Consider the following 13,751-nt stretch of genomic DNA (forward strand, 5'->3'; position numbering starts at 1 on the left):
ACCTCATCCCCACCTGCCCCCAACAGAGCTGGTCCCCCAGCCCCCAAAGCCTCATGCAGCCCCCAGCCCAGCGGGTCCCCTCCCAGGCAGGCGGCAAGCAGGGGCAGAAGTGCAGGTGGGTGAGGGGAAAGCAGGTGGATGGGCAGGGGCCCTGCTACCTCTTGGGGGGGGGGGCCCTCCCACAGGTGGTCCTGAGTTTGAAGTCTGTTCTGGGAGAGTTCAGGCATCTGTTCTCCTGTTGGGACCCCCATATAGGGATGGGGCTGCCCAGCCTAATTCAGCCTTCATCCCACCTCTCCCACCTCCTCTGGGCTGGGTGAAAAATGTGTTTCCAAACGAAAGGTCTCTGGGAGAGGTCAGTGAAGGGGCCTAGAGGAGGCAGAGGGCTGGGATCACATAGGTCTAGCTGACCCCCAGCCCAGCTCACACCCAAGCAGGCAGTATGCTTAAGAGGCTCTGGAGCCACTAGGGGGTAGAGGGTGGGTAAGGGAGTGGGGTGGCAGTGAGGGGCCGGGAGAGGCTTGCCAGAGAGGTAGCAGGACCCCAGAAGTCAAGGAAAGACATGCGGGAGGGCTCGTGCAGGGTGGGGGGCTCCCACGGCTGTATCCATCACTGACCCCACAATCAGGAGCAGAGAGGGCAGGGCAGGCGCTGGGTGCTTCCCATGTCTTCATTAACTAATGCATGCCAGGAAGTAGGGCGTCCCAGCCAGACTGCACCAGGGAGAGGGGTGGAGGAGGGAGGGAGGCACAATACCAGCCTCCAAAAGAACTCCCCAGTTGCCTCTCCTGTCTACCCCCAGCCCATCCAGTTTTCCAAATGTCTCCTATGTCAGTGATGGTTTCCAGGTCCCTGCACCATGGGGCTTTTAGTCCTCCCCCCATGTCTCCTGGGTGGGTGATTTCTAGGCCCTGAAATTCATTCACTGCAAGTCTCTCTCATGATTGTGAAGGTTCTAGGATTCCACATGTGGTTTCTAGGTCCCCTTTCCCATTTATTCTATGTCTGCTGTGTATGTGACAGTTTCTAGGCCTCCCGTCCCAGTCTTCATGGGCTTCCTTTGTGTACAGTGGTTTCTAGATCCCCCATCTCATTTTCCATGGTTCTCTGGTGCGTATGGCAGTTTCTAGGCCTCTCCTCCCACTCCTCATGGGTCTCCTGTGTATGTGATGGTGTCTGGGACCTCATGTTAATTATAGGTCTTTTGGGTACAATGGATCTAGGTCCCCTGACCTCATTTACCATGTACAATGTGTCCATGGTGGTTTCCAGGTCTCCCTTCCTGTGATTCACATGTGTATGGTGGTGTCTAGTGCCCTGTCCCTTTTACCGAAGCGCTCCTGTGTACCTCAGCGTTTCTACACCTCCCTTCCCCTGCTTCATGGCTCTCCTAAGGCCTCCTGTCCCGTTCTTCTGTGTGGATATTGTTTTCATGCTTCCCTTTCTTTTGCAGACAGGGGAGCAGAAGCCAAAGCCCTTGCTGGGAGGGGGCTATGGAGGCAGGGGATGCAGTCTGGACTGGGTCAGCCCAAACTGCCCAGGAGGAACTGGCAGGGTCACCCTGGCCTGGAAAGGCCACAGAAGGAAGGCAGAGATAGGGATAAAGACAGAGACAGAGAATGTAGGGTCTGCTGATAAGGCTGGCCCTGCCCACTGGGGAGGGACAGGGTTGGGGAGGACGCTGGGGCTGAGAACTGGCAAGGCTCCCCACTTGGAGACCAGGTTGCAAAGGGGATTTGGATGGGGTGCCCCCACCCCCAAATAATCTCCTGAGTGTCCAGGGCGGGGGGGCAGTGGGAGGTCAGTGCTGGGCTAGAGCTTACCCAGTGGCTCTTCTCACCAGGGTCTCCTTTGGGGCCAGGTTCTCCCTGCAAGGAGAGAGAGGTAGGACCAGTGAGAGAGGCGAGGATGGAGAGAGGAAGAGAGGCTGAGCAAGGATGAGACAGAGAGTAGCTCGTTTGGGCGAGATAAAAATGCAAAAAAACAACTGTTTGAAGGCAATGGAAAGTGATAAAGAGCAGCCAGTAACTGAAGGATATCTGACCTTAGAAAGAAGGGAACCGCACTGGGTAACATCAGTATATTTATGGCTTTTCCTCTGAGGGCTCATCCCAGCCGCCTCTGCCTGGCAAACAGCTCAAGCAAGAATCTTTAGTCTTATTGGCCTGAGGAGTCAGAGGTTGGGGTCAAGACTGCCAAAGAAGGAGGAAATTGAGGGGAAATGCTGGAAAGCAGGGAGCCACAGTAAGGGAGCAAAATCTGTATAAATACTCCACTCTAATCCTTGGATGGTCCGTGAACTGCCCATCCTAAAGTCACAAAGCTGAGTTGGAGCCACACCGTAGAGCAAAACTCAACACTCTTCAGAGGAAGACTGTCTTCACTATATTGTCTATATTGTTCAGGATGCAATACAAAATTATTAGACATGTGAAGAAATGGAAAAATGTGACCCATATGTAAAAGAAAAATCAGTCAGTAGAAACAGATCCATAGCCAACCCAGGTACTGGAATTACCAGACATGGAGATTAAAATATCGGTGACAACTACGTTAAAGGATATAGTGGAGGGACTTCCCTGGTGGTCCAGTGGTAAAGAATCCACCCTCCAATGCAGGGGATGTGGGGCAACTAAGCCTGCACGCCACAACTACTGAGCTCGCGCTGCTCAACTAGAGAGCCTGCGTGCCGCAAACTACAGAGCCCATGCACCCCAGAGGCGGCATGCCACAACTAGAGAAGAGAAAACCCGCACGCCACAACTAGAGAGAATCATGCGTGCCGCAGTGAAGAGCCCGTGTGCCGCAACAAAAGATCCCGCGTGCCTCAGTAAAGATCCCGCCTGCCACAACTAAGACCCAACACAGCCAAAAATAAAAAAATTTAGGGCTTCCCTGGTGGCGCAGTGGTTGAGAATCTGCCTGCCAATGCAGGGGACACGGGTTCGAGCCCTGGTCTGGGAAGATCCCACATGCCGCGGAACAGCTGGGCCCGTGAGCCACAATTACTGAGCCTGCGCGTCTGGAGCCTGTGCTCCGCAACAAGAGAGGCCACGATAGTGAGAGGTCCGTGCACCGCGATGAAGAGTGGCCCCCGCTTGCCGCAGCTAGAGAAAGCCCTCGCACAGAAACGAAGACCCAACACAGCCATAAATAAATAAATTAATTAATTAAAATTTAAAAAAAAAAGAGCAGAGTTAATATACCAGCTTTTTAAAAAAAAAATTTTTTTTTAAATAAAAGAATCTAGTGGAATTGATACAATGGGTGATGAGATGGGGAATTTCAGGAGGGATGCAAAAATTATGAAAAAAGAATCAAATGGAAATCCTGGAAATGAAAATGATAATACTTGAAATAAAAAATTCATTAGCTGGGATTAACTGAAGATGTGCCATAACAGAAGAAATAATCAATTAACTTGACGACAGGTCAATGCAATAATTCTAAGTGAAGCACAGAGAGAAGAAAGATTTTTTAAAAAATTAACAGAGCCTCAGACTTCCCTGGTGGCGCAGTGGTTAAGAATCCACCTGCCAATGCAGGGGACACGGGTTCAAGCCCTGGTCCAGGAAGATTCCACATGCTGCGGAGCAACTAAGCCTGTGCGCCACAACTACTGAGCCCGCGCTCTAGAGCCCGCGAGCCACAACTACTGAGCCTACGTGCCACAAATACTGAAGCCCACACACCTAGAGCCCGTCCTCTGCAACAAGAGAAGCCACGGCAATGAGAAGCCTGCGCACCACAACAAATAGTAGCTCCCACTCGCCACATCTAGAGAAAAGCCCGCGCGCAGCAACAAAGACCCAATGCAGCCAAAAATAAAATAAAATAAATTAACTTTTTAACAAAGGTGGGAGTAGCTATATTAATTTCAGACAGAGCACACTTCAGAGCAAGGAAAGTTATCGTGGATATAGAGGGGTCACCACTCCATGAAAGCATAACAATCCTTAATGTGTATGCAATTTACAACAGAGCATCAAAATATGTGAGGCCCAAACCGATAGAACTGCAAAGAGAAATAGATGAATCCACCAATGCCATTACTCAACCAGATAAAATTGACATCTGTAGACCACTTCATCCAACAATAGCAGATTACACATTCTTCTCAAGCTCACATGGAACATTCACCAAGATAGACCACATTCTGGCCCATAAAATATATCTCAACAAATTAAAAAGAATAAAAATCATACAATGTATGCTCTTAGACCACAATGGAATTAAACTAGAAATCCCTAACAAAAAGATAACTGGAGGGAATTCCCTGGCGGTCCAGTGGTTAGGACTCCAAGCTTCCATTGCAGGCGGCATGGGTTCGATCCCGGGTCGGGGAATTAAGATCCCACAAGCCGCGAGGCACAGCCCCCCTCACAAAAAAAGATAACCGGAAACTCCTCCAATACTTGGAGATTAAACAAAAGACTTCTAAATAACACATGGGCCAAAGAACAAATCTCAAGAGAAATTTTAAAATACTTTGAACTACATGAAAATAAAAATGCAACTTAGCAAAATTTGTGGGAGATAGTGAAAGCAGTGCTTAGAGGGAAACTTAGTATAAATCTACACTAGTCAAGACAGTGTGGTATTGGCTAAAGAACAGTCAAATAGATTAATGGAACAGAATAGAGAGCCCAGAAATAGACCCACATAAATATATTTGACTGATCTTTGACAAAGGAGCAAAGGCAATACAATGGAGCAAAGGTAGTCTTTTCCACAAATGATGCTGGAACAACTGGACATATAAATGCAAAAACATGAATCTAGACACAGACCTCATATTCTTCACAAAAATTAACTCAAAATATATCACAGACCTAAATGTAAAATGCAAAACTATAAAATTCGTAGAAGATAACATAGAAGAAAACCTTGATGACCTTGGGTTTGATGATGACTTTTTAGATACAACTCCAGAAGCACAATCCATGAAAGAAATCATTGATAAGCTGGACTTCATTAAAATTACAAACTTCTGCTCTGCAAAAGTGAATGTCAAGAGAATTAGAAGACAAGTTATATATAGACTTGGAGAAAATATTTGCAAAAGATACATCTGATAAAGGTGTACAAAGGTGTATCTCTGTATATGCAAAATATACAAAGAACTCTTAAAATTCAACAAGAAGAAAACAAACAACCCAATTTAAAAAGCTTTTGCACAGGAAAGGAAACCATCAACAAAATGAAAAGGCAACCTATGAAATCGGAGGAGATATTTGCAAGCCACATGCACATGTCCAATAAGGAGTTAATATCCAAAATATATAAGGAAGTTATACAACTCAATAGCAAAACCCCCAAATAAGCCAATTAAAAAATGGGCTAAGGACCTGAATAGACATTTTTGCAAAGAAGACGTACAAATGGCCAATAGGTATGTGAAAAGATGCTCAACATCACTAGTCATCAGGAATATGCAAATCAAAACCACAACTTGAGCTATCACTTCATACCTGTTAGGATGTCTGTTATCAAAAAGATGAGAGATAACAAATGCTGGTGAGAATGTGGAAAAAGGGGAACACTTGTATACTGCTGGTGGAAATGTAAACTGGTACAGCCATTATGGAAAACAGTATGGAGATTCCTCAAGAAATTAAAAATAGAACTACTGTATGATCCAGCAATCCCACTTCTGGTTATCTATCCAAAGGAAAGGAAATCACTGTCTTGAAGACGTATGTTCATTGCAGCATTATTCATGATAGCCAAGATATGGAAAGAACCTGTGTCCATTGATTGATGAACAGATAAATACTATGTGGGTTACACACACACACACACACACACACACACACACACACACAGGAATATTATTCAGCCTTAAAAAAGAAGGAAATCCTGCCATTTGTGACCATATGGATGAATCTGGAGGGCATTATGCTAAGTGAAATAAGCCAGACAGAGAAAGACAACTACCGTGTGGTATCACTTATATGTGGAATGCGAAAAAAAAAGAAAAGAAAAGAAAAGTTGAACTCAGAGAAACAGTAGAACGGTGGTTGCCAGGGACTGGATTGTGGGGAGGGAAGGAATGGAGAAAGGTTGGTAAAAGGGTACAAACTTTCAGTTATAAGATGACTAAGCTCTTTTTTTTTTTTTCTTTTGGCTGCATCGTGCAGCTTGAGGGATCTTAGTTCCCTGACCAGGGATTGAACCCAGGGCAGTGAAAGTGCCAAGTCCTAACCACTAGACTGCCAGGGAACTCCCAGATGACTAACTTCTAATCTAAGGATCTAAGATATAGTATGGTGACCATAGTTTCTTACAAAAACTTACAAAAAAGTTTATAAAACTAAACATACTCTTACCATATGATCCAGCAATTGCACTCATTGGTATTTAACCAAATTAATTGAAAAGTTATGTCCACATAAAGACCTACACTTGGATGTTTATAGCAGCTTTATTCACTATTGCCAAAACTTGGAAGCAACCAAGATGTCCTTCAGTAGGTGAATGGATAAATGAACTGTGGTACATACCATGGAATATTATTCAAACCAAAAAAAAAAAAAAAAAAGGGCTATCAAGCCATGAAGAGACACGCTGGAACCTTAAATGTGTATTACTAAGTGAAAAAAGCCAATCTGAAAAGGCTGCATACTGTATTATTCCAGCTATATGACATTCTGGAAAAAGCAAAAATGTGGAGACAGTTAAAAGATCAGGGGTTAGAAGGGAGAGAGGGATGAATAAGCAGAGCACAGAGGATTTTTAGGGCAGTGAAATATTCTATATGATACTACAATGGTGTATACATGTCATTATACATCTATTAATACCCATAGAATGTACAACACCAAGAATGAATCCTAATGTAAACTATGGACTTTGGGGGATAATGACATGACAATGTGGGTTCATCAATTGTATCAAATGCACCACTGTGATGTAAGATGTCGATGGTGGGGTAGGCTATCCACGTGTGGGGACAGGGAGTATATGAGAATTCTCTGTACTTTCTACTCAATTTTGCTGTGAACTCAAAAAATGCTGTAAAAAAGAATTTTATTCATTAAACAAAACAACCAACGAAAAACACAACCCAGCAACCTTACAGATCCGGGAATCTCAGCCAACCCAAAGCAGGATAAACACAAAGAAAATCACAGCCAACTACATCATGATCAATCTGATGAAAACCAAGGGTAAAGAGAAAGTCTTAAATGCCTAAGGAAAAAAAGACATATTATGTACAGGGGAAAAACAATAAGAATGACAGTCAGTTTCTCATGAGAAATTGTAATTGTCTACGTAAGCCAGAGGACCACGGAACAACATCTTTAAAGTAATAAAGGGGGATAAAACTGCCAACCTATCATTTTATATCCACTGAAAATATCTTTCAAAAATTAAGGTTAAATACAGTTTTAGATAAACAAAAGCAGTGAGGATTTGTTGTCAGCAGACCCACACTACAAAAAAGGCTAAAGGATGTTCTTTAGGCTCAAGAGAGATGATACGATATGAAAATCTGGATCTACAGGAAGGTATAAAGAGTATAGAAACGATAAATACATCATGAGATGTAAAAGACTATTTTTCTTTGTTTTTTAAACTTCTTTAAAAGTCAACTGTTTAAAGCAATAACAACAATGTATTGAGGATTTATAACAAATACAGAAGTAAAATATATGATGGCAATAGCACAAGGACAGAAGGGAGTGAATTATACAGTTGCAATGTTCTTATATATACATGAAGAGGTATAATACTAATTCAAGTAAAAGGATGCATATTATTATCCTTAGAGCAACCATGAAAAAAATAACACAAAGAGGTATAGTGAAAAAGTCATTAGTAGAGACAACACAGGACAATTCTCAATCCAAAAGAAGGCAGGGAATCTAAAAAAAAAGGTACAAATGAACTTATTTACAAAGCAGAAATAGAGTCACAGATGAAGAAAACAAACTTACGGTTGCCAGGGAGGAAAGGGGGGAGGAGGGATAAATTGGGAGACTGGGATTGACATGTACACACTACTGTATATAAAATAGATAACTAATAAGGACCTACTGTATAGCACAGGGAACTCTACTCAATACTCTGTAATGACCTATACGGGAGAAGACTGAAAAAGAGCAGGTATTTGTATATGTATAACCGATTCACTTTGCTGTATACCTGAAACACAACATTGTAAATCAACTATACTCCAATAAAATTTTTTTAAAAATCTAAAATAAAAAAAAAAGAAGGCAGGAAAAGAAGGGAAAAAAAAGAAATAAAGGAGAGCTTGGGGTAAACAGAACACAAATAGCCAGATAGTTGACTTAAACAGAACCATATCAATAATAATATACATCACTAAATGTAAATGGAGGGACTTCCCTGGTGGCACAGTGGTTAAGACTCCATGCTCCCAATGCAGGGGGCCTGGGTTCGATCCCTGCTCAGGGAACTAGATCCCACATGCATGCTGCAACTAAGAGTTCACATGCTACAACTAAGGAGACCACGAACTGCAACTAAGGAGCCCGTGAGCTGCACCTAAGGAGCCTGCCTGCTGCAACTAAGACCCAGGGCAACCAAATAAATAAATAAATGTAAATGGGGAATTCCCTGGTGGTCCAGTGGTTAGGACTCTGTGTTTTCACTGCCAAGGGCGCGGGTTCAATCCCTTGTTGGGGAGCTAAGATCCTGCAAGCTGGGCAGTGTGGCCAAAAAAAAAAAAAAAAAAAAAAGTAAATGAACTCAATAGTTAGACTGTTTTAAAAAAAAAAGCAAGACTCAAGTATGTCTTTTTTCTTTTTTTGGCCACACCACGCAGCATGCAGGATCCCAGTTCCCTGACCAGGGCTCGAACCCATGTCCCCTGCATTGGCAGGTGGATTCTTAACCACTGCACCACCAGGGAAGCCCAAGATGCACTTTAAATAGAAAGACAAACAGGTTGAAAGTAAAAGGATTGGAAAATATATACCACGCAAACACCAAGCATAAGAAAGCTGGTATGGCTATTTTAATATCAAACAAAATAGAATTCAAGACAAGAAGTATTCCCAGAGAGAAAGATATTCATTTCATAAAGATAAAAGGACCAAGAAGACATTAAAATCTTGAATGTGTATGCACTTAATAACAAAGCTTCAAAATACATGAAGCAAAAACTGACCAAACTAGAGCGAGAAACAGACAAATCTACAGTCATAGTTGGAGAGATGGAGAAAGAGGGAAACACAAAGAGTGAGAGAGATGGAGACACAGAGGGAAGATAGAGAAAGAGAAACAGGTACAGAGACACAGAGCCAGAGTGAGGGAGATGGAGGCAGCCTGATCCTAAGAGGCTGATGGGACCCTGAGACAGGGGGTGAGAAAGGAGATGGAGCTTGCTCTGGACCAGACAGGGAGGGTCAGGGGCTCTGGCCATAGGAGATGGAGCCATGGCAGGGGTCTGGGCCTGTGGGATCCTGGAGGGGGTGCTGCACGGTGGGCAGCATCACTTACCTGCCGCCCCATGGAGCCCTGGGGGCCGGGCTCCCCACGCAGTCCCTGTAGGAGGGAGGAGAAGAATGGAGTGCGCTGTCAGAGGGTCTGACCCAGGGTGCCCAGGACTCCCCAGAATCCTCCACCCAGGGCCACCTCAATACTCACTCTCTCGCCCTTCTCTCCTGGGTGGCCGGAGATTCCTTTGGGTCCAGTGGGGCCTGGGGGTCCCTGAGCAACAAGACAGGGCCTCAGCCTTGTGCTGGGGCAGGGTAGAGTGGGCAGGGACTTAGGGGTCAGAGGGGTAGGGAAGGGCACCCCAGCTTGGCCTGGGCCTCTGGGCCCTTCACCACACACCCAATGCCTGGCACACAACAGGAAGTTCATACAGCTCAGTGTTCAGAGCGATGGCCCTGGAGTCAGACAGTCCCTGCATTGATCTGGAAGCTGCCATGTGCTGGCCACAGCCCTAGGGCAAGAATCTCCACCTTTCTTGGCCTTAGGTGATAACAATACTTGCTTCTTGTTACATGGACTGAATAAGAAGATTTATGGAAAGTATTTTGCACATTAAGTGCTCCATAAATGCTTGAATGAATGAATGAAAGGATGGATGAATGGATGATGGATGGATGGGTGGTTGAGTGGGTGGGTGGGTGGATAGGTGAGTGGATGGATGGGTTGGGTGTTGGGGGGTGGATGGACGGACAGAAGAGTGGGAGTATATGGAGAAATACTCACTATATGTCCAGGATTCCCAGGGATGCCCATGGGACCAGGAGGTCCAGGAGGACCTGGAATAAGACATGATGTCCTCAGGTCCGAAACAGTACTATGCCAGGAAGTCCACCATCAGCTCCCTCCTGATAGCCAGCCCTAGTGTCTCTGCCATCCCTCAACCCTGCCCCTTACCCTAGACCTGGACTCAACTTACCCATGGGTCCTGGGGGGCCTGGGGGCCCAGCCGGTCCCTGGGGCCAGTGGCTGCTGGTCTCAGTGAAGGTGTTGGACAGAAATGGGTCCCCTGGGGGAGGAAAGATGAGTGAGCAGGGCTGGGCTGGGCGGGGCAGAGTGGGGCAGTCAGTTTTAACCTGTCACTTCTGCCAAGCCAGCTTTGACTGCCCTGTGGGACAGCCTGCAGAATGGCTGGGGCCACCAGGCACCCACTCCAAGGGTGGGGAGTCAGGAGACTGTTGGCCATGCAGGACCAGGAAGCAGGGAGACACTGCCAGAGTCTAGCCAGTGACATACAGCAAGTGTCTACTACCCTGCTGAGCCTGTACTGTCACATGCCTAATGGGAATAATAATAAAAGTTACCATTTTTGACACTTACTTTGTGCCAAGCTTCTGTGCATGGGTGTCATACAGATAAGGCTCTGAGACGGAGAATGTTTTGTTGTTGTTGGTTTTTTTTTGGCAACGCCCCACCACACGTGGGATCTTGGTTCCCTGAGCAGGGATCGAACCCGTGCCCCCTGCATTGGAAGGGCAGAGTCTTAACCACTGAACCGCCAGGGAAGTCCCTTGGAGAGGGAGAATGAATGAATGGTGCCTGGTCACGCACCAAAGGTATGATGCAGATGGGGTTGAACCTGGCACTCCAAGCGCTGACCCCTGGCAGCGCGCATGCAAGTCAGGCTTCGGAGAAGGTGAAGGATGCGTGTCAGGGCCCAGCTGGGTGGAGGGGGCAGGGCCTCTCTGAGCACAGAGGCAGGGCTGTGGCCTTGGGAGTTCAGGGCTCACGTCCTGCTGCTAGGCCTTAAGCTTCCCAGTGCTCTGAGGGCTGGATCCCGGCCAACTCCAAGGCTTGGTGGGAGGGCCTGATGCTGGTGGTTCCCAGCACAGGCTCTGGAGGCCTCGTGGATCTGAAGCCGGCCCCCCTGTACCCTGGCTGTGTGATCTCCCCTCTCTGGCCCTCAGTTTTCCTCATCAGTGACAACAGCGCCCATTGGAGGATCAGGTGACTTATGGCCCAAGGGCAAGCCTGGTATACAGAAGGTGCCTGGCAGATGGTCATGCCAGCCTCACCCCACCACCACCTGGACCTGCTGTGACCCCAAGGGACTCACCATGCTGGGAGATCCGGGTGTAGTGTGGTCCAAGTGGGGCTGGGGGGCCAGGAGGCCCTGGGGGGCCTGGAGGTCCCCTCTCTCCAGGGGTGCCCACAGCTCCAGCCTGGCCAGGGCTCCCTGGGGGGCCCTGCGGACCTGCAATGGAACCAGGGGGTTTGGTGGGTATGCAAGAGGCAGGGAGGCCCAGGGTGGCTGCAAGGGGGAGGGATGAGGCAGCCAGGGGCAGCGGGTACGAGACGGCTCCAGAGGCCACAGGCCAGACTCCCTGGCCGCCTATGAGGGGGATGAACACAGCCCTCCCCTGGGGCTTCAGGACAGTGGACACTTGGTACACAACAGGTGCCTAGCAGACGCTGATTTCCAGAATGTTCTCTCCTCTCTCTTCTAGGCTTTTGCACGAGCTGCTCCCTCTATCAATCCTCCCTTGGCGCTGCCTGGTGTGCACTTCAGGTCATTCTGAGGCCTCACCTAAGGTGTAGCTCCCACTGGGAAGCCCTCCCCGTCCCCCACTCCATCCAGGCTGGGTCTGGGCTTCCTTCCTTAGGGCTCCCTTAGCTGCAATGTCCCCCATAAGAACCCTGGTCACGTGGGGTGGGCACTGCTATTTCTCCCCTGCCTAGGCCTACCCCCCACTAGCCTCCATGGTCTGGGAGCTCCAGGAGGGCAGGGTCTGGTAAGGAAGGCCCCAGCCTGGGCTCACCTGAGCGGGGCTGGCCAGGGGAGCTGGAAGGGCCGGTGTTGTGGGCACTCACCTGGCGGGCCTCTCATCCCCATTGGGCCCCGGCTGCCAGGGTCTCCCTTGGGGCCAGAGGGCCCAGGAAGCCTCCGGGCACCAACTCGATCTGGGGGAGAAAGTTCATCAGCTCCGCAGCTCCGGCCTTGCGCTTGGCCTGCCCCCGGCCCTGCCCGCCCCGCCAGCACCTACCATCTCGGGGGAGCAGAGGGGCCCTCACGTTTTCTCTGGTTCCTGGTAGCCCTGGGGTGGAGGGGTAGGCAGGGGTCAGTGGTGTCTAGAGTTCCTACCCCTGCTCCACCAGCTGCTGGGCCTCCCAGGACTCCAGTGCTCAGGGGCCCCTGGAGACCATCCCCTCAGGCCCAAGGGAAAACTAGGAAGACTGAGGCCCACAAGGGGGTCAAGCTGGGAGTCAGCAGCAGGGAGGGGGCTGGAACCAACTCATCGTCACACGGGAGCGTGTTCCCCACTGACCCACTCACCTTGGAGGCCTCCATCCCCGGGGCTGCCCTGGGCAGCTGGGGAACCCCAGAGCGGGGCGGGGTCCTCGGTGGCAGCTGGGGTCGGGGGCACTGCCTGCTCGGTGACAGTCAGCACCGCCACCTATGGAGGAAGAGGACAATAGGGATGGGGTGGGTACCAGGGTCTTGCCAGGGTCAGGCCAGCTTGGGGCCCTGGTGTTGGGGGCAGGAGGCCACGTGGCTGGCGGAACCCAGCCTGGAGTGGAGACCCGGACTCACAGGGGCCCAGAACTTCATCAGAAGTGACTATGGTTTTCAAAATGCACAATTCATCACATTCATTGTAGAAAAGTCATCACACAGCATCACAGTCACCCACTTTGAGCTCTGAGACTGTCCTCGTGTTTGCTGGGCCGTGCGGTATTTTCCTATGCTTACCTGAATGTTAATAAGTATATTTATATATATTTATATGCATACATAATATGAAACTTCTCTTGGTCTGTTAAAGCACCACAGGCTGCAAGGATTTTTACTAAATTTGAAGGGAAATTTGGGAGGGTCTGGCATGAAACAGAGGTGCTGAGGTGTGTACAAAACCACTTTTGGACCCAGTGGAGGGGAGAGCTTGAAGGGTCAGCGGTGTCCCGTGAGCCACTTACTGAGGATTAAGAGAGGCCAGAATGCCCGCAGACCAGAAAGTGGGGGCCGTGTAGACCTGCCCAGAGAGAAGCTGACCCGGAACTGAGACCCAGCCCCCAGACCTGAGCTGAGCTGCCCCTCATGCCGGCTTCCCCTGGGAGGGAGCTTGGGGAGCAGGGTGGGGTTCCTGGGGTGCTCACACCTCATAACGGGGGTTTTAACCCATGCTGTTTAGAAGCTTGGTTTTTCCACTTGATAGATAGATCAGGGGCATCTTTTCGTGTTGGAAAATGGAGGCATTGTTAATGGCTGTCCAGTATCCCACTGAGCCACACTTGCTCATTACACAACCACCCCTTCTGTTGTTTGGTTTTCAAATTTCCCTCTTAAT

The 13,751-nt window shown here is 48.4% G+C and overlaps 1 protein-coding gene across 6 annotated transcripts in view; it reads right to left on the reverse strand.

Annotated features, from left to right (window-relative positions):
• EMID1 (EMI domain containing 1) overlaps positions 1-13,751 on the reverse strand; it is a 75,295-nt gene that overhangs the window by 8,719 nt on the left and 52,825 nt on the right. For 5 of the 6 annotated variants that reach the window (XM_059894280.1, XM_059894281.1, XM_059894282.1 and 2 more), the window contains 9 exons: positions 12,740-12,860; positions 12,450-12,500; positions 12,277-12,366; positions 11,522-11,659; positions 10,385-10,474; positions 10,192-10,244; positions 9,619-9,681; positions 9,472-9,516; positions 1,824-1,868 (listed from right to left, as the gene is read on the reverse strand). In XM_059894280.1, the coding sequence (XP_059750263.1) occupies positions 1,824-1,868; positions 9,472-9,516; positions 9,619-9,681; positions 10,192-10,244; positions 10,385-10,474; positions 11,522-11,659; positions 12,277-12,366; positions 12,450-12,500; positions 12,740-12,860 (696 nt within the window). Of the gene's footprint in view, positions 1-617; positions 714-1,823; positions 1,869-9,471; positions 9,517-9,618; positions 9,682-10,191; positions 10,245-10,384; positions 10,475-11,521; positions 11,660-12,276; positions 12,367-12,449; positions 12,501-12,739; positions 12,861-13,751 lie in introns of all 6 variants that reach the window. The other variant, XR_009497246.1, reaches the window with a different exon arrangement.

The sequence above is a fragment of the Balaenoptera ricei genome, chromosome 14, assembly GCF_028023285.1.
Source record: "Balaenoptera ricei isolate mBalRic1 chromosome 14, mBalRic1.hap2, whole genome shotgun sequence".
NCBI classification, from domain to species: Eukaryota; Metazoa; Chordata; class Mammalia; order Artiodactyla; family Balaenopteridae; genus Balaenoptera; species Balaenoptera ricei.